Source organism: Cygnus olor, chromosome 1, assembly GCF_009769625.2.
Source record: "Cygnus olor isolate bCygOlo1 chromosome 1, bCygOlo1.pri.v2, whole genome shotgun sequence".
NCBI lineage: Eukaryota > Metazoa > Chordata > Aves > Anseriformes > Anatidae > Cygnus > Cygnus olor.
This window is the reverse complement of record NC_049169.1, coordinates 207662063-207683075: the sequence shown is the minus strand read 5'-3', so window position 1 is coordinate 207683075 and position 21013 is coordinate 207662063. Positions and strand designations below refer to the sequence as shown.

The following is a 21013-nucleotide window of genomic DNA, read 5'->3' as shown; positions in this document are numbered from 1 at the left end:
TGCCGGTCACACTGCCAGCACCTCCGGACTGGCCTGCTGGAGGATGCGCATTTCTGTCTTGCTAACAGGACCTGCTGCCTGCTGGGCTACGGGGGATTTTGCTACGCTTCCTTAAGTTCATAGATCACAGCTCCTTATTAGCTCTCCAGAATTCTGTCTTCCTAGGAAGCTGTCTATTAAATCTGAATTGTCTGTGAACTGAAAGCAGGAACCTGATTTCTGTTGTTTTTAAGAAAAACATAGCACACCCCACTCGACGTTTCTCAAAATGCTGCCTCGGAATATTGAGCTCATGCTCTGAGCATGCAGAGACAAGCGTGCGAGCTCATAAAAAAGGGATTGGAGATCGAATCAGAAAAATAAAAGTCCCCTGCCAGGCTGTGTTTTTCATCCCAGGTAACTTGAGTAGGCGGCATGCACCTGTTGGATGATTGATGGAGTTAATTTAAGACATGAACGGAATTGTTTTGAAGAATGATGGCAAAAAGGTTGTTATGTACAGAGATGTTTTTATCAGCCTGAAAAGAAATGTATCAAATCGGTTGCAAATTAAGGGCCTGATTTTTTTTTCCCCCCAAATGCATAAATAAGGGGTGTGCATCTGTAAGTCATGTAGTCAGGTTTGTCTGATGTGCCAGGATCTTTGCAGAATACACACAAGTCTTTGCGCTGAACATTTTTTAAGGTAAGGCCATGAGGCTATGCACATCTGCGTAAATTCAGCTGGGGAATGCACCTGAGCATGCAAAGGAGCACATTTACAGCCAAGTGTAAAATGGCAGCAGTACTTAATTCTAGGCATAATTAAATTAGAGGTTGCAGATAACACCTCCCGTACGTATCTATATGGACATGCGCAGGCACTGGATTTGGTGTTGGCTTTGGGATGGAGATCAAACCACTGCTGTGTTCATGTATAAGGCAGTGGACAGTGTGTGCTTTGGTGTCTTAAATCTGATAAGTTATTTCTGGTACGGAAACTTAGCTAGATGCACAAGTTTAATGTCACTCACTGTATTTCAGAGAAGGCCATTACCTGAAGATTGTACGTTCTGTCTTCAGCTAAACTTTTGCCTTTTCACCTATAATAATATGGAAATGATATTAAAAATGCAGAAAGCTTAGGCAGACTTACAATTAAATAGATTCTGTAGACAGTCGGAACTGTGGTGGCAGCATGTGTGTAAGATACGGGGTTATCTGTTGACTGTAGATGAAATATAAAGAACAAACTCACTGTATTGGTTAAATTACAAAATTGATTTCTTTATCATAACTAATAGCATGCAATTAAGCCATTGTGTGGCAGATTAAAACTTTTAGACTTTTTTTGTCCACGTGGGAGTCATAGCATCAAAGGGACACCAATAGATTGAAAATCAGATTTTTATCACTGCTACGTTGAAAGGCGTTGTAGTGCCCTGTGTAGGGGCATCCTTCAAGCCCAAGCAAAGGTGAATGTCAGCTTTGTGAGTTAAGGTGATAGCACCTTTGCTGGATGCCCTCTTAATGTTGCATCATCCATTGACGAGTGAACATGTTAACTTTTTTTAGTATTACTTTTATCAGAAGTTTCAATATTTGCACCTGAAACTGCTGCTTCGCTCTTTGACACTGAGTGCATCGTCCCGTTGGATTTGCTGGAGTATCCCACTGTTCACCTTTAAACCAACCACCACAGGTCTTGTTTTTTATTGCCTACATTTGGATCCCAAAGCCCTGGTCATCCGAGTGCTTCCACATCTGCTCGGCCTTCCAAGCGGGGGAAATCCACTTGAGGCGAATGGAAATGTGCGCGTGTGAAGACAAATATTTGCTTAGCTGCCTGGGGACGACAGCCGACAAGTCAGCATTTCCTTTTCAACATTTCTGAGAGGCCTTAGCGACTTTTTTTGGTTATTCTTCAAAGCACGAATATACTGTCATTTTAAGTAAAAAGTTAATGACTACTCGTCTCTTTCTTTATGCTGTGCCATTCAGTCCCCAAACTAGCTCGTATCCCCCCAAATGGGAAACAGGAAAGCAAAACTGGGCCGTCTGGCCAGCCCTTGTTGAATCAAGTCTTTTTTTTTTTTTTTAACTAAGAGTGCTGATATAAACTGCGAGCCATAAGCTCCTTCAGACTTCATTGAATCTCTTCCCACTCTTTAGTTTGGGAAGGAAAATCCGGAAACCTATGAAGAGTGTTAATTGTTGACTTGCTGTGGCCTTTCATCCCTCTTCTTTGTGTTGGCTGTGAAAGCGCGCCTGGTGCTGGCCTCCTGTGCCGGATATATTCACTGGAAACCTGAATGACTATTCAGGTGAATAAAAGCCCTGCAAAATCCTCTGGAATGGCAGGCAGAAAACTACTTGGCTTTTGCAGTGATTATGAAACGAATATTGGAATTGACTGCATACTGCGCGTGTTGTGCAGCCACGTCGTAGGCTCGCGGATCCTGATCTCCTGTCTCTTGCATATGGCTACAACTAACCTTGGTAACTTCTATACTGAATGTTTAGCGTGTGTTTGAGATGTATTACAGCTCTGTGAACATGTGTAGCCTTCATTTAAAGTCTTCAAGGGATTGATCATGGTCATCTGATGTCAACTTCTTTTTCTTAAGCGGGTTACGTGCTATTTCCAAGGTACTTTTGCAGGGTATACCCGTAGAGTCTTAGACTTACTTGGTGTCTGTAGAGGAAATACCAAGCAGTAAACAGGTCAGATATGATGTGCATTAGATACTTACTACAGCACTGATCCCCACCAGCACTGCTTAACCTTCAAACTAAAGCAGTGCAAGCCTTCTGTGGGCAAGGGGAGAGGAGCAAGCTATAAACTGCCTGGTCTTCCACTCCACGCTGATATTGGAGAGGTAGAGGTGGTTAAATAAGTATTTAGCATTTAAACAAACTAATTTATATCATATTTTCAATTTGAATTATCTGTATATTGATGGCTTTTAACAATAATTGCAATAGCTCTGCCTTGCTTCTCTCTTTTTCACCAACTGTCCCATATGCCCATAGGAAGTAAAGCACCTGCCTCAGCCCGGCTGTGATTGCTGTAAATGTCTGATTTTCTTAGCTTCAGTTCTGTTTCTTCATCACTTGGCAACTTTTACGTGAAAAGCCCAATGGGTTTCTTTTTTTTTCCAAGTGGTACCGCTTTTGCAAAATATATTAGCCAGGTAGTGGTTTTCAGTAGCACCAGGCACACCAGGACCAGCCCGACTCTGGGCTCTGCTCTCTTTCCTTGCACACAGCTTTCCAAGGAATAGTAAAGGCTTCCATTCTCCTGGGCGCGTTAATACAGTACCTCTTGCCAACGCAAAATTGCAAAAAGAGGATGAGAAACAGACCTCTTGCCAAGGCTCCGTTTCTGCTAACAGATTTAGCATGCGCTCTCCTTCGTCTTGCCTGATACAGCTTTGTTTTAGAACAAAGATAGCAAAATATTGAAGGAAAAAGGGACTGTTGTGGAGGATTGATCCCCTCTCTTTGCACAGTTAATCTTTTTTTTTTTTTCCCAGTCTCAATATCCTTGTCTTTGTCCTTGAGGGGAAAACGGAGAGGACAGGCAGGGACATGGCATGGTGCCCACCAGAGGACGGCTCCGTCGCTTTCCTGCCCCTGTGTTTTCAGTCTCCAGCAGAGAAGAAAGCCTGTGACCAGACAGCAGGACCTGGGGGGAGACCATTGGAGGGCACAGAGGAACAAGCATGCCTGGAAGTCCTAAATCACATAGCCAGAACCTGTAGCACGGTGGATTTCAATGCTGACCCAAAAAAGCCGAGGGGATTCTGTCCTATATATTATTTAAAGGACGTCTCTGCTCTCATCTGATTGTAATTCCAGGGATATTGTATTTCTGCTGTGTCAACTTCATCCTCCATTCAGAAACAAATTCAGATCTTTATCCTGTTGCAGTGTGTGGGAAGGAAACATGTTTTCAATATTCAGGATAAGGTTGGAAAGTGATTCTCCCGTACTGAGGAGAGTAATTGCAAAAATTGAAGGAAGGCAATTAGTGGTAGTGGTTGGAAATTTCGGAACAAACATAAATTAAAACACGTCTTCGAGGATAATGTGACTTTTTCTGGTATTGATTTTTTTTTTGTCCGAAGTTGGTTAATACAGTTTAGTTTGACCCAGTGGAAAAGAAAAGAAAATGCTATATTGTAGGCTGGAGTGAAAGCAGGAGTTTGTGCACATCCACTGTGATTTGGATGTGTGGTATGCAAGTGAGAGTGGATTCTTTGTCCAATCTGAGTCCACATCTCCAAAAAATGCTTAATTAATTACTTGAGTCATCTGTATTAAAAACAATGTACTGATGGCAGCAAGTGTTATGCTCTGGGGCTGAGTCTTGGTCTGGCTTACCTGGAGCAAGTCACCCCGCTGCTCTCCTTCAGGCTTCTTGGCATCTGCATAAAGAAGCTTGCAGCGGTGATGGATTGTTTAATATACTTAAAGAGGGGAAGCTTATTTTTACTAGTACATAAATTGTGTTTTATGAATATTATTTTTGGTGACTAGTTTTATATCTGGCTACTAAATCGTCACTTCTCTTAGGAGAAAGAACAATGGCTGGCCGTGAGCAAGGTCTGAAGCAGCTCGCGAAGTCTCAGATAAGAAAGATAACTAACAATATTATTCTGCTTTTTTACAGTGACAGGATGAAAGTCATCACGATGATATAGGATAGATGTTTAAATTTCAGTAATTTTATGGTAGGTCAAATTCCGTGCTAGGTTAACTAAAAACGTCAGATACTATTTAGTGCTTGTTTGGCATCATAGCTGATGTGGTAAGTCAATTTTCATGATCTTGTGAAGCATCTTAAAATCATACATTTTATGGATATGCTTACAGTATAGTGATGAATGAAAAAGTGGAGGCACCAGTTTGTCCCCTGCTGCCCCTCCAAGGCTTCTGGTGTCCAACTGAGTACCCAAAGGTCTTTAGAAAGCAATTAATATCTTTAATATCTGTTTAATATCCTTATTAATGATATAGACAGGGGGATTGAGTGCACCCTCAGCAGGTTTGCCGATGACTCCGAGCTGTGCGGTGCGGTCGGCACGCTGGAGGGAAGGGATGGTATCCAGAGGGACCTGGACAGGCTGAGAGCTGGGGCTGTGTGAACCTCATGAGGTTCATCAAGGCCAAGTGCAAGGTCCTGCAGCTGGGCCGGAGCAATCCAAGCAAGTTACACCCTGCGACTATGAGATGGAGATGTGAGAAAAGGGGAATTAAAGCACAGACTACTTTGAGCTGGAGACTGAGTCCTGGAAACGCTGGTTGGAGACCTCTGGAGCCAGCCAGTCCAACCTCATGCTCACTGCGGGGCTTGCACCAGCACTGGGATGGGGCAGCCGTGGTATTAACTGGGTCCAGTCCTAAAAACCCCTTGCACATCTGCAGATCCCCTGGTCCTGTACTGCAGCACCCTCCTAATGGCCAACCCGAATCTCCCAAGCCATCGTTTGTGCAGAGAAAGAAGCAGAGAGAAGAGGCTTCAAGCTGCGTGTTCTGGGAAGGCTTTTTAGCAAAACACAGCAAAGTCAGATGGTTAAGATAAAAATCAGGATAATCACCCGGAGGAGGATGTGGCTTAGTTGGAGAGCAGAACGAGAGCACTAAATGCAGGAGTACAGCGGGGTTCACTTCAAAAGGAAAAGCCAGCAAGGTCTCAAGTTAAAGAAATTAATAGGAATATATCGGGAAAGGCATTTGAGAACTACTGAGAATGTTTTTTGGACATGCAGGGACAGATATGTTAGATATTTTTGAAAATGCATTTATTTATTGGCTACCTGCTGGTGAAACCCATCTGTCTTGCAGATATAAAGCGAGGAATTTATAGTGCAGGATTCATCTGCACACAGACATTTTGTTCTCTGGATACAAGCTAATATAACATCTATTTTTTCTTTCTTTTTTTTTTTTTTTCATTGCTGCAGTTTTGTTGTAGGGGGGCTGGTTTCTCATTTACTGAGGGCCATGGGGGTGTTTTTCTAAGCTGACTAACACAGATAATCACAAATACAGCTGTGGTCACTTTGCTGCACCATGTTTGGGCTCGCTGATTTGTTGTCACCAAGTGCAACACCTGACTGCAGTAATCGTGTGATCCTCGCCTCTCTCTTGCTTTTTTGGGCCAGAACAAGTTTTTTTTACTGTATTTTTATATCCTATATAGCATAATTGAATTGTGAGTTCTTTGGATCCTCTGGCTTTTAAGTAGATCATAAATTTCAGCAAAGGTCAAGATTTTTCACGTCTAAGCGTTTATTTTGGGGCATTACGAGATCCAGAAGATCCAAACTCCAGAGCTGCTTTGTGCTTATAAGTTAGCCGTTAAATTTTCCATACAACAAAGACACACGAGCCATATGAAATCCCTTGCTCCATTGCATTTCCAGGTGCTTTAAGCCTTACCCCCCATCACAACGGCATCTGTTCAGCCTGCCACCCCAGTTTAGGCTTCAGGCTGGGGTTGGTCATGTCACTACGTGGCAAAAAACACAGGGGCTGGCCATTAACGTCTTGCTGTTTCTGTGCTCTCTGCCCAGGTACCTGTTGACTGAGCCTTAAATTGTGAGATCTGTACCAGGGGACGGCGGCTCGCTGCCCCTCCTGCTCCCAGCACCTCGCCTTCCTGATCGCCGCAGTGGCGAGACACGAGGGGTCTGCAGTGAAAGTAGGCTGTCACCCTAATTAACGGGTAATGCAATTTATTCCCATTCAGAACCTCCTGAAAGGCCGCACACAAACGATGTTGTGTTAATCACTGGCTCCATTAGACGTGTCACTGAATTAAATGCCGTCAGCATTCATACAGGGAACTGGCTTGATTGCAGCAGGTAATGACTGGGCTTCACACACTTTTGTATTTTTTTTGGTATTCTCTCAAGTTGCAATCTAGTGAATAGAGGGGATATTATTTAAACCAGAATTAATGGTTTAATCTAAACCAGAACTGGACTGGAACATAAAACTGCTCAGCATCTTCCCTCCGCAGATGGCCCGTGCATGCACGATGCTGACACCGTGAGCGTGTCCTCCCGAGGGATGCCAACGTGCCAGCCAGTGGAAATGCTTCCAGAAAAAAGGGTCCAAGTCAGAAATGAGAGCAAGTGAGCCAGCCCAAAATCAGCCGGATCAACTACCGTGCCTGGGGTTATGTCCCACGTGTGGGAACATATTGAAATAGCGAGCTTTTTCTTAGCATAGAAGGAAAGCTTCGTGCCTTAGCTGCCACTTCTTGGGTGTTTTATAAATAAAGATGGCAATATGAACTGGACTTTAAAATGGATAGATGTATCAGGAGGAGGGATGGAGGCCAAGGCTGCTCCTCCTGCATGCGTTCCAGGAGCAGTGATCTGCAGGTTTTGGTCGGGGTGCTGGAAGGTGCAGGACGGAGTTTGCAGTCAGCCAGGTAACACAGGGCTGGAGCAGTGCTGAAAGTGGCTTTGAAAGTGAGGCCGATGAGTTGGTGTAGATGAAAAATGGGGAAAAAGGCAGCAAATAACGAAATAATGAAAGAGCGGTCAAGCATTGGGATGGGTTGCCCAGGGAGGTGGTGGAGTCCCCGTCCCTGGGGGTGTTCAAGGCAAGGTTGGACGTGGTGCTTGGGGACATGGTTTGGTGGGTGACAGTGGTGGTAGGGGGGTGGTTGGGCCAGGTGATCTTGGAGGGCTTTTCCAACCTTAACGATTCTGGGATTCTAATGTTCAGGCTGAAGAACGATGCCGTCAATGCGTGTCCATAAATGTCAAGGTATAGCTGAAATACAGTCAAAGAGATAAAAATAGACATTGTTTTGTATAAGCAAAGCCCTACCATTAATAATTTACAGCTAAATGAAGTCTTAAACTTTTTCTGGAGCCTGGCCTTTTTTTGGTTTCCCTAGTTATACCAACTTTTTTTTTTTTAATGGTATTAATAAGAGATGAGCCAAAATGGTGACAGTTTTGACCAGATTCTTTTACAAGATCTGTGACAGGTTAAATATATTGAGATATGCTCAATCGGCTTTTAGTTAGGGTGTAAACAGGAGGTGTTATTTGTGAAAACGACATTGTGCTGCAAACCTCTGAGACCGTGCGTGCTGTCAGAGCAGAAATTTTGGGGGGAGAGGTGGGACGTGGCCCTGTAGCTTGCCTGAGTTAACCTTTAGCAGATGAATGGGATGGTAATTTAATTATTGTTTGGTGGATCCCAAGTGAGGGTCAAGCTTCAAATGACTTAACTGAAAAATTGTCAGAAAATTATTGCAATTTGAGTGTAGGATAAGGTCAGGAGGTCTTTTCATGTTCAAAGGGGCTTTGGCTGAATACTATTAGCATGTGATTTGTATAAAATGAATTTTAAGCAGCGATGTGCAGATCAAGAGAGAAATATATCTTTTGGGTTTGTCTTTTTTCTTTGTTCACGTCCTCTAATATTTGGATGTGTGCTGTCTTTTGTAAAAATAAATAATTTTTGGTACCTATGTGCAACCAGAGGAGAAAATAGCACTCTATTTCAAACGAAAAACATGAGGAAAAGGTCCTTCAGAAGCACTTACATTCTGATTTCACAAAAGACTAGGGCAAATCACAACCAAACGCCACGGAAGGCTGAAAGGTAAGTCGCTGACACGAGGACTGAAGTGAAACACGGTGGAGGAGCGCGTTTCATCCAGAAAGGCTCGCCTGTGCATTGTTTACTCTCCTCATTGCGATTGTACTTAAATTTAGATCAACTGTTCAGTCTCTTGAGAGCATGAAAGATGTGCCTGTCACAGTTAGTCTCCATCTTTTAAGAAGGCTGTAGAATATATTTATTTCTAAGTAAGTCTATATTTATAAATTATTTATATCGTTATCTTTGCAGACTTAGTCTGCAAAGAAAATGAAAAATAGCTTTATAAACTTCCTGAAGCTTGCATGCCACATTTGTTCTTTTCTTTTAGGATTTTTTACGTCTTCTTCAATGTCATTTTTCTTTTCCCCTGCTTCTGTATGGTGGAAGTGGGAACTGCCTTCAGATCTGTGCATCGGAGTGGCCGAGGAACGTAAGATTCCTCTTCCACCAACATGCGCATAGAAATACTTGCGTTAAAAATTGTTTACGGTTAAAATTGTTGTTGCCCCTCGATGTTTGAAGACTCAAAGCCTTGAACGGCTTCGGGAAGCAGCAAAGCTGGTCCCACACGGAGCTGTTCCAAAGGCACAAAACAAACCGATGACAAATAACTGGGTGAGATGTCCCTTGTGTCTTGCGTTTACGGTAATTTCAAGGCGGTGGTGACAACAGCACTGGTTTTTGTTCTAAGTACTCCCTAGGAAGAGGATTAAGCAGCCAATGTCCTGGGGTGTCACCAGGATGGGGGACAGAGACCTGGGGCCGCCGTGTCCTGTCCTCGCTGTGGTGGCAGCAGGAAGGCACGGTGCAGAGCCAGCAGCGTGGTGCTGTCCAGAGGCACACTCTTGTTCAGCTCGCACTCAGCATTCACCATGCAAACGTTTCCATTTTGCTTCTCGTGCAATGTAGTCTGAGCTCACAGCTTGGGAATCCCTGGTGCGAGCTCGATTTGAGTGACACGTTGGCTGCTGACGGCGTGGTGGCAGCTCGCAGGCTGACCTCCCTCGTGCTCCTGTTTGCCCTTCATCTGGAGTCGTCTCCCGGCGTGATGGAAGCTTGTCATGCAGTTTCATGGGAAAGATAGAACAGATCAAAATGTAACCAGGTTACAGCCAGGAAGCATCCCGAGACTGTTTGCTAGCAGCTCATTCCCATGGCATTCCTGCTGGAGCTGCTCCTTCGGCTACTCGGTGGAGCCTCAGCAGCTTCTAAGCAACTGAGCATCCCTGTCACGGGGATTAGAAAGTGGTGGAAGCTTCGTGCAGCACAGCAATACTTGCGGTTGTCTGTTTATAATTCATTTCTATTAGTCTTTTTGTTGTGTATTCATGGCCACGAGCAAGTGCTGCAAGTTATTGTGGTGAAGGAGGTTTAATTTTGCTAATCCTGTTTTATTCCCATTTCAGTGTAGCTGTTCGAATGCCACAATGCGGGGCCTGTAATGAATTTAAAATGGGTTTTTGAATGGTATTGTCTTGCAGAATGTATTGGGAGCTCATCTGAATGTGTTTTAATACTAGATGCTAGAAAGAAAGAAAATCATCCATCTGAAATGCTGTTCGCATGGAGTCTTTCATGCCGGCTGGAAATAATGCCCTGCATACCAAGCAAGGAGGAAGCACAAGCCTCTTCCCCACAATACATTCATCCCCCTAATGCAATTATAATCTTTTTATCTCAGCTAAGAGGTATTTTCTTTCATCCTTCTCAATACGTGTGTTTTTTACTGTTTGGTACAACACTTAATGCAAGCCAGACATACACAGCAATAATTTTCACCAAATCATCATTTATTTATACTCTTTACACCCAGAAAAGCTCAAGTGAGATGATGGCTGTGTTGAGCAAGGCTCTGTATAAATGCAGTCGTGTCTCCATCCCTATCCAGCACGTCGCGGTCTTATGGGCAAGGCCAAGGAGGAGTGAGAGGGGGATGTGGTCGCAGCAAGGTGAGCTTGCACGAGCAGCTCTGAAGCTGGGTCTGCCGAGTCCCAGCAAATCTCCTGCCTCTTTATTTGATTTTACAGCTTTGTTTCTCCTCTGTTAGCTTTGTATAATGCTCACCCAGTAACGTCTGTGCCGTGCTTCCAGTGCCTCAGAACCTCCCCAGGTACTACTGGAAGTAACCCAACAGCACGTAAATTGCTTTCTGCTGGATTGGTGACCTGAATCAGCTTGCAGAAGATCCATGCAAATACCAAGAAGGTGTCTGGGGGAGAGAAGGGGACTGGTCCTGTCCCTTGGAAGGCTTTCCAAATCCCTCCATCCTGTCAGCGAGGGACTTGCTGAGATGAACAAAGCAACCAGCCGCCCCCTTTGCGTGTTCTGAACCTGCAGCGTCTTTTTCTTCTCATGCTTCCACCCGCTTGGGTTACGAGGAAGTGTGTGTGATTGCTGCCTCTCCACCTTCTCCAGATCCTTTGTGTTTTTTTTTAAATAGATATCTTATTCCCTGCCCCACTGGGCATTTCTTGTCCAGACTGACGGGTCCTGCTAATGATTTAACAGTTAATTATGGCCAGGAAATCTTTGCAGCTCTCTGAATCTCTCCTGCTGTTCTCTCAGGTCCTGCTTGTGGCATCTCTGACACAAAGCATTGCGTACAGGTAGTAACTCTTAGGTCTTAGCACTGCACTTCGGAGGTGACTCTCACCCACTGCGTAGTTATTTCTGTGTGCAAAGTGGTTTTGGTGTGTGGGGGCCAGGTTTCTTTCTGAAGCTTCACTCCAGTTACCCATCACGTATCCTCCGACCTCTCGTGGGACGGAGGGACTGAACCCAGTGATGGGCCTGCAGGCAAATTCAAGCCATGCACTAGGTGGGGACGTTCAGACCAGAAAACCAAAGTAATCCTGCTCCAAAGGAAACCCTCAGAACACCGTGTGTGGCTGTAGGAGCCTCGGCACAAAGTGCTGTGATCTCCGATCGTTCCCGATTGTACCAAAGGGTTTGTTAGTTAGTGCAGGCACATCCCAGGATTTTTGTGGTGCTGCCTCCTGTCAGAGTGGTTTGTGGCCATTAAGAGTCTGAAACACCCCCTTGCCTTACTCCCACTATGGATGTGGAATCTGCATGGCAGGGAGATGAAAAAAAAAACCATTAAAGGAGGCATGGGCAGGGCATTTGGGTAAAAAGGAGGTGGTTTTGGCTGCAGTGGATGCACCTCCTTTTGCGCTGAGCTGCACTGGCACTTTGGGGTAGCGCATTCCCCCACTTGGCTACTGTCAAATCATCTCCTCATGCTTTCAACTTACTTCTTGAAGTACCTGCTCAGAGGGGTGACATGTCCTGCGTGCTCTGGGGGCTCCTTCCGACTTGGTTTATTTTATCACGCTGTGTTTGGTGTGGTGGAGATGTGAGCAAACACATCTCGAAAGGCGCCACGGCTGGGCGCTGCTGAAGGTGTAAATTCTTCCCGCCTGCTTTACAGCCCCGGTTGCTTCTGCTTTGAGAATTGCTCCTTCTGTGCTACCTTGGGGGAGGAGGGAAGGTTAATTAATTAAGCAGTAATTGTTGTCAAGTCGGTTGTTGCTAGCATTTAACATTTGACTTGTTTACTATCCTGAGGTACAGCGGAAGGAGTTAATGATCTATCAAATCGTGCACCCATCATCAGAGGCTTGTTTGGAAAGGACGGCTTTATTTATGAGCTGTAAAATAACGTGTTTAAAAACCCCATGTTTTGGAGAAAGATTGTTGGGGTTCGTGTTTGAAACTGTCACTAGGTAGCTGTGGAGACAAATGTGTTGCCTAATAAAGCTTAATGACTGATTTTCCCATTAATCAGAATTGAGAATGTGCTTCATTAAGATAATTAACTGAGCAGTTGCCTAACTGACAGTCGGTAGACACAAATTCCCAAGTTACTTGCTTTCCTCGAATTAAAACTCACAAGCAGAGCTATGCAAATCTCGCCGTCCGCACCGTGTCTGTGGGTACTGCTGAACTGCCTGGTGCATCCGTGTGCAGCGCCCAAGACCTGGGTACAAGGTTGTTGTAGTCAGTTTGAGCTGCTCCATTTCTCCAGCAGCCAAGGGCCTTTTATCTGCTGATTTCTGAAAGGCCATAGGTCATTTCTCGTTGTTTTTGCCACCCTCAGAACATCAGCTCCTCCAAGGGGATTTTCTTGCCTGAATTTCTGGCTTTGTTTGCCGTGCGCTAGAAGCGGGGTCATGAATGCTGAGGCCCCCGAAGGTAGGGTTGTGTAAGATTAATCTGCGCCAGGAATATTTGTAGGCAGTATATGCCAACAGTGAAGAAGTTAGGAGAAATAACTGAGGGATCTAAAACTTGAATTCTTAAATACGCTACCTAGTTGTAAAGCCTGGTTGTAAATCCTTTTCTTTGCAGCTCCCCGTGTCTTGAATTATAACTTGATAATGCGAGCGTGGAGCACAGCTCAGAACCTTTGAACAGAAGCCTAACGCAGGCAGTCTTCTCAACTCTGCTTTTCTTTTGTCTCCAGAGTTCCCGGTCTTCCACGATGAACCCTGTTTACAGCCCCGTTCAACCTGGGGCTCCCTATGGAAACCCGAAGAACATGGCTTACACAGGTAGGTCTGGCGCTCAGCAGCTGCTTGTGGACATTCACACTTGGTGGTGAGAGCAGGGGGTTGTTAATGAGCCGTTAATCCCTTAATTAAGGGAGAAACGGGATTCCCACTCAGATGGGAACGCGACTCTTCAGCAGGGGCGTCGCAGTAAGGTTAGCGAGAAGAAACGGGCCTCAATTCCTAAGAAGAGGGCACCCTGGAAATCCGAAAAAAAAGGACCAAAAGGGTGTATCTTTAAACAAAAAAACGCCCAAGAAATTTCTGGGGCAATCCGCTGGGAACTGGAGGGCTTGGCTCCAGAGCTGAACCGAGCAACTTGGGTGCACATGCCGGAACGGTCCTGCCACGTGCAACGGGGACCCTGCTGTAGAGAGTTGCTGTGGAGAACATGCAGTTGTTCTGGTAGATGGAGGTTTAAAGTGCATTGTTGACTGATTTCTTGTTTTCAGATTATGCTTTGGTTGAGTTAGTCTCATGTTGAACGGCAAGTCTGATGGTTGTTTGAAGTCCGTCTCTGGAACAGAGGGAATTGTCTAAAAGCGTTATATTTAATACTTGAAAAAGGCACTGAAATTTGTTTACCAGAGTTATGTAACTAGCGGGGAGCTCACGTGTACAAATACGGAAGGAATTTAGCTCAGATAGAAATTGTGCTCTGCAAAAAGAAAATCTCAGCCTAGGTGTATCTGTGTTCTTCCCTGTGCATGATGTTTACCTGTAGGTGTTCTTCTGATCTGGTAAGCCCCTTACAACATCAGCCTTGGAAGACTCCCCCTGCTAACATGTTGTTGGATATAATTAGCTATCAAGCGTTGCGTTGCATCAACGCTTCCTTCTTTGTGTTTGCGTTGCCTGTTGTGTGCGTTGACTTGAGCCTAATGCGTGAAACTGCTTGGGAATATGCTTTTGTGGAGCAAAGTGGTCAACAGCAAATGAAAATGAACATAAATGCTCTCAGCTACTTCATTTATAAAATATTCTCATTGACTCTAGTAGCTGTTTCTGCCAGCAGATCAGTAGAGCTGGCTGTATTGCTCGAGGAGGCCTGTCTGATACTCTGGAGCAGAGAGTTCCTCAAAGAGGTTTTGCCCCATTTTTATTCACCCTTTCTTTTTTTTCCCAATCAAATTTATGCATGCTGCTTTGTTGGAGATACTGTAGCTCAGGGGAACTTTGGTCTTACAGCCAAAGCACTAGAGTTTCAGAAAAAAATTCGCTGTGAATAATCATCTCTTCAGAAATATCACCATTGTAAGAGGACTGCAGACTCCAGCAGTGCTGGGGTGATAGAATGAGCTCCTAAGTGCACAGATATTTTCCTGCACTGGAAAGAATAGCAATCTTGTGCTTTCCAGAGCATGCATGGTTTTGACAAGAGGCTACTTCTCTCCCACTTTACTTTCTCTGCACGTGTTCAAAACTCCACGCTAATATCTGTTCAGTGTAGACTTTCTCTATCTGCTCTCCAACAGTTGGATGTTTTAGAAGCTGCCTTCCTGGCACTGGGTAAGGCAATTTTATTGAAATATTGAGGTGCAGGCTGTATACAGTTCGTACATTGACCTTTCTGGAGGGAGAAATTTAGAGGGTGGTTTCTATTTTAAATGAACCGATTCTACATGGCTGCATTCTGAATAAGTCAAATGGCGACATTAGTAGGAAATTGTCTTCTAAAATAACCTGCTGGTTAAGCAGCGTGAAGATTATATTGTGCATTTCAATATTTGAAGCCATTGTCCAGCTTGAGCAGGTTGTGCCAGCTCTGGTTGGTGGCACAGGAGAGAGGACCAGAGGGCTCCGGCCGCTCATCCTGTAGAGTTCATGGTGACGGAGGAGGCGGCGGTGGCTGATGTGCAGGATGACCTTGGGGAAAAAAAGTTGGAGGCAGATCAGACTCGAGAAAATGTACCAAGGTCCTTGGTTATGTCAGTGGGAGCTCCAAAAGGGGGAGGTTGGCGTGGCTGCACCGAAGCAGTAACTGAGTTACGTTAGCGCCCGGCTCTTCCATTGCACAGGTGGGAAGGGTCAGTGGGTTCTGTTCTTACAACGAGGCCCAGAATAGATAATAGGATAAAGAACGTGTAAACTAAGAGCTGTTTTCTTTGCTAGGCAAATGGTATTCCAGAACTTCTTTTAAAAATGAATTTGCTTGAATATTTAGTGGGAAAACTAAAGTTATATTGTGAAAAAGGGGGAAAAAACATAATTATTTCCTTTAAATACCAAAGACAGGCTACTGTGGAGGGCGTTCTCAACGATTGCTAACAGAAGGCTGCCGTGACTGTTGCGTTAGAAATGCCAGGTTCTGCCTATGTAATGCTTGCTTTTTGTCTGAGACTTCATTTGCAATGCTTTAACTTGCATTGTTCAGCCATGTAGCGGTTTATTATGTAGCCACGAGCTATTCTGGAGGATATTAAAACTCACACAGACAAACCAAATAGACTTTTCACACGAGAAGCACGAAGCTAAAGAGTTGGTAGATACTTCCTTCTCAAATTGCTTGAAAATAATAGCTGAGGCATGTGAGGTGGTAGATCTGGAAGGGACGTTGCCTCCCGGCCCTTGCACAAAGCCTTTCCATGCCCTGAGAGCTCATTATGGCTTCAGGGTTTAACGAGTGCCTGGGTCGTGATGGTGCCTTGGCAGCCGAGAGCCGAGTGGCAGAGCTCCCTGGGTGCTTCTCCGTTGGAAATAGCGGGGAAGCGAGGTCTGGAGGTCTTTCCAACCCTTATGATTCTTCCCTGAGACAGAGCTTGTGGTGTCTGTCCTGAGATTTTTATCTGAGGTACAATTTGGGATGTAATGCATAATTTATATAACTTATGTAAGAGTTAAAAAAGAGTTGAAAAAATCTTTCTGGAATAGTAGAGGGCACTGGAAAAAAGTAATGCTAAGCTTTACGTTGGGCGAGAAATGGAAATCAAGAAAACCACTGAAGTGTAATAATGCCGAGTTAAAGGTTGAGAGCCCTAAGCTATGTTCTTGGTTTGCTTTAGAGTTCATCTTTTTACCCCAAACCCAGTACAGCACATGTATTACTTATTTTTTTTGTCCTGAAAGTTCATGCATAAACCATTAATTTATAATCTTGTGGAGTACAACTCAGGGGGGATGTAGGCTGAAAAAAACCCAAGGGTGGTAATAAGGATAACGGCACCTTGAATTCTACTCTGTTATTTTTCAGTGCTAAATGCGAATGCTTTATAACAAATAGCTTGCTTTTGGTTTAAATTATCAGTTTTAATCTGATTTTCTTTTCCTTCTCACTTCTTCAGTATTTTCCATGCTTGGTGGGCTTGTGAGAGATGTCCATTAGCAAATAAGCAAAATAAGCGAAAAGATAAGCAAAACTTTGGTACCAGATTGGCTGTTGTTTGTTGGGGAGAATGGGAAATCCGCGGGATGTGTTTAAGTACTTGGTGTACATACATTTAGTTACTTTCTTTATTTTTCCATTCAGCCCTTCCTTAAAGAAAATGTAAAGGGTAGCTTATTTTCTAAATGGTTAATAAAGTGAATTAGATGATTTTTTACTGGAAATTATAATTAAATACAAAAAAAAAGCAGAAAACCAAAGTTTTGAAGTAGAACTGTTAGGTGAAACAGTCAGAACTGTTAAGTTCATACGAGAAATATTTATCAAAATATCCCGTATTTGAACCAGGAGATTTATTAAAGAAATCTTCTTTCTTATTAAAGAAATAAATCTATTAGTTTCTTCTGTAGTTAGTGAATCTAATTTTCTGGGTCCTTAAGAACCACAGATCTATTGCATTGCAGCCTCCTTGTTTTTTTTTTTTTTCTTTTCCTCAATTGAAAGAGGCGAATAAGCCCGGTACATTTTCCAGCTGGTTATGGATCTGGTCCCAGGGGACACGGGCAGAATATTTTCCCTGAGGACGGGTCTGTCTGCCTGCCTGCCCCTGCTTCCCAGGTGCTTGTTGCTGGTGCTCGTCGCCGCTTCCCCTCCACAGGTTCGGCTTACTTCAGAGTATCAGCGGCAAACGGTGTTTGAGTATCGTCTGCTGTTTAATTAAAGTAGGCTGTAATTAACTTGGATCTTAATGTAAGCTGTCGTTTTAATTGAGGTTAACTCTAAAACGCGTTTAAGGACTGTCATTTGCTTTTTTATTTATGTAGAATCCACTTTGCCTATCCCAAACGTGAGCTGTTGAAATGCCTGTTTTTTCTTTGACACATTTGCCTGCTGTTAACTCTGAGCATTTTGCAAAAGGTCATGAGCCTGTCACCCCCTTAAAATGCACATCAGTCCAGCAGCCTTTTCTTGCAGCCCTGTGCAACGTCGTTGACTGCAAGGAGACCGTGCGCCCAAGTGCTGGTGATGGGATCCCTTTCAGTGTAGAAGAGTCTCCAGCAGCTATTAACACCGTATTCTCAATCCTCCCCAGCACCCAGGGCCACAGATTTTGGATATTCAGAGGAGCCATGCAATGCCACCACCACTCAAAACGCAAGTTGAGTCAACTTTAGGCAAGGCGCGTGTCCTTGGCGCGCACCAGTCCTGCAGCAAACAGATAAGCTCGCTGGTGTGGTATCAGGGATGAACAATTGGTCTCTCCTCTAGCTTGCTTGACCTGAAGCATGAAACTCTCAAAATGCTTGTACGAGCTCAGACCATTCTTGTTTTCCCTCTCACAAGCTGATTAATATGCTGATAAGGTGCTTCAGGAACCTTGGGTAGACTGACCCCAACTGCATTCATTGCAGTCATTGCTAAATAATAACTGATAGGAAAGGCCAAGAGCCCAGAGATGTGAAGCTGGTTAGTGATTCTCCACTTCCTTTTAGGCTAGTGAATCTCCACTACCTTTCTTGGAGAGCCTTGCTCTGCACTGCCAGGTCTACAAGGAGCTCACTCTTCCCCTAATTTTTCCCTTGGAGAGGGCTGGAAGGTACCATCCTCCATTGGCCGTTCTCTAGCTTTTCAGGGAAGATCAGGCAAGCCCTCTTCTGGTCCTGCTGCTGCTCACATTGCTTAATCACTGCAACCTTTCACGCCATGCAGAGGCTTTTTCTTCTATCCCCCAGCTGGCAAGGACCTGCATGTGTATGGAGAGCTGGCCTCGTTGTTTCACCGGGAGGAACCTGACGCCTTTTAATAAAAGCCTTTGTGCAACTGGGTTCTGTTCAGTTGCGTTTCCAAAGTGGATTAGCCTAGACTGCCCAGAGGCACTTCTCGTGAGCCACTAATGTGAAATAAATATTCCCGGGTAGCTGCTCAGCAAGTTTTATCCTGCACAGGATTCACCAAGAATCGCATTTGCAATTCATTTGTGGTCTTGCTGCAAGACCCAGTATGTTTCTTAGATGTTCTTCCTGAAGTAAGGATTGCTGCTTCTTCGGTTTAAAGAATAGAATAGTCTTATTTCTGGTTACTTAAGGACACATCCCAAGCACTTTGTCATTTGTTTGTCGTGTCTCCCTGTGTCACTGCTGCCTTTTTTGTGCTGTCTGCAAGGGCTGGGTTCATTTCCTTCCCCAGTGATTTTCCTGCTTCTTCAAGTGACTCTGTGAGATTTTTGAGAGCGCTAAAAGAAACATATGATAGTAACATAACTTAGATTTACAGTGTAATGCACACTTGTGGTTATTGCTGTAAGATTTTGTGTTAGAGAATGGGCATGACTGGTAGGCAAACAACTCTGTGAGTCGGTATACTAATTGCTAGTTTTTGTGTTGGTGGAAAGACATCAGTTTGATATTTTTCTTACTTGTCTGTGTTCTTGGAGTTCTTTCAGGGGGATCCCCGAGAGGGTTAAGGAGTTAGACGAACCGATGCTCTTGTAGTTGTGAACCATGCTGGCACGCAGCACAGGTCTGAAGCCAAAATCGTGCAGACAGCAGAGCCTGATTCTGTTTGAACAGAAATCCCTTTCCATAAACGAGAGTTTAGCTGTCATGAGAAGACAGAAATCAAAACACTCCAGCCCTGAATGAAAATTATTTTTCTCTGTAAAGGTTTGGGAGACCATGAGCTAGAGATGCGGAGAACAGCAACGTGCCCACACAGCCCTTGCGGAGCGTGAATTTTCATGGAACCACCAAATGGTTTGGGTTGGAAGGGACCTCAAAGCCCATCTAATTCCAACCCCTGCCATGGGCAAGGACACTGTTTCATCCCTTTTCCCAAGGTGAAACCACAACATTTGTTCTGACATAATGACTAGCAGAGGGAACCGGCATCTTCCAGCCATTGGTTTTGTTGGCAGGACGGGACATTTTGGGGCTCTTCCATGTGTTTTTTTATGTTTTCTTCTCTATTCATGTATTTTGTGTTGGTCATCGCACCTTGGGCATGGCTGACCTGATTTACACTGTCAGCTTTGCTCCTCATTTAATTTACCCGTATGTTGAAAGCCAGTAGCCTCTGATTTTGTCAAAGGTAGAAGGATGTTCTGATAGGATTTCTAGTCGGCCTTTAATCCTCCTTTGCATACTCATTGTGAGACAAAGATAATTCTAGGCTTGATTTCAGCCTTTCTTATTAACTTAAATTAAAAATTTGCTATATTATTCTCTGGCAAGGCTACGCCTTTGATAACAGATTAGTTCTTCGGCCAAGAAAACCGAGTTCTTTCAGAACTGCTGTGCGTGAAGAGGATAAACGAGACTTTTTCCTTTCTTTTGGCGTTGCTCAGCACGTTTGCGGGGAGTGCCAAGGAGCACGAGGCAAACGGCCGTGATGCTGAAGGAGGCAGGGATGCGGCGTTCCCCTCCTTGCCTTTGGATGGGCTTCTGCATGCATGCCCACCGCTTCCATTGATTGCGAAAAGCCATCTCTGGATTTAATTACGTGATCCACTGCTTACTGGTTCTGTAAAACAGGAATTTTAAACTGTGTTCAGGGCGTTGAATTGATTTCAGGGTGATTAAAAATGTATGAAGTGGGTACAGTGAATATTTTTCCTCTGGCGTTTCTTCATGTTTATTAATTGGTGTGTATAGAGCAGACAGGCAAATCGTACTTGACTGGGAGAGGAATGAGCTCTGACTTGTGTAGGCTCTTGTTATTTTTATGTTTAAATGCATAGTTTTTGTACAGCAACACTACCAAGCGACTTGCTGAATTTCTCAGTGCTGGAAGCTGATGGCGTTTCAGCTCTGCTTAGCCGATCACCGGTGGCTAATTCATAGTAATAAATTAAATCAAGGAGTTTCTTGAAGTCACAGCAAGCGTAGGCCCCCTCAGGGAATGAGGCACAGGTTTCTCTCTTTGGGGGAGTGAGGGAGGATGAAGCGGGGAGCTGTCGGTGAGATTTGGGGTATTTGTGAGCATGCTGACGGCTGTGTTTTGGGCACGTGTTGGCTGTGGACATACCACAGATGGCAGCAGGGCCGGGTGATGGGCAGTCATGTCCCCACGTGCCAGGACGAAAGGCTTCCTTCTTTCCTTGTAGTGCTAGAAAAGGAGAGCGGGCACCAACCGATCACCCGGGACGCAGCAAAGCTCCATTTCAGAACATGGAAATAGGGATTGGGACGGACCCTTGCAGGCACTTGTAAGCTCAGCTCCCTCGGAGGTCGCTTCAGCACCGTCAGCCTTCCCCAGAGCCCCGCAGAACTTTGGGGAGCATCCTTTGCCCCTCGTTTGGCCTTGCGACAGTTTGTGTAAGGCTCTACGAGCTTTTGAATTTCCCTGTGTTGTAAATAACCAGAATGGTCTCAGAACTTAAAAGCAAACACAACTCAGGTTATGTGTTCCTGAATGAGCCCATTGTGTGCCTTTTAATCCGATGGGCTCGCTTAGCGCAGGGAGTGGTTTTGTGCTGTGCCGCACTGCTCGGCTACAATATTGATTTTGTTTTTTCCTCGTAGTGAAA

General features: G+C 44.5%; 1 protein-coding gene across 6 annotated transcripts in view; it reads left to right on the top strand.

Moving 5' to 3' along the window:
* The window catches only part of FAM168A (family with sequence similarity 168 member A), a 175994-nt gene that overhangs the window by 82912 nt on the left and 72069 nt on the right, over window positions 1-21013 (top strand). For 5 of the 6 annotated variants that reach the window (XM_040544658.1, XM_040544659.1, XM_040544660.1 and 2 more), the window contains one exon: window positions 13082-13169. The exons of the other annotated variant lie outside the window; for it this stretch is intronic. In XM_040544658.1, the coding sequence (XP_040400592.1) occupies window positions 13100-13169 (70 nt within the window). In that variant the 5' untranslated portion in view covers window positions 13082-13099. Of the gene's footprint in view, window positions 1-13081; window positions 13170-21013 lie in introns of those variants that run through there. 6 annotated transcript variants of the gene reach the window in all.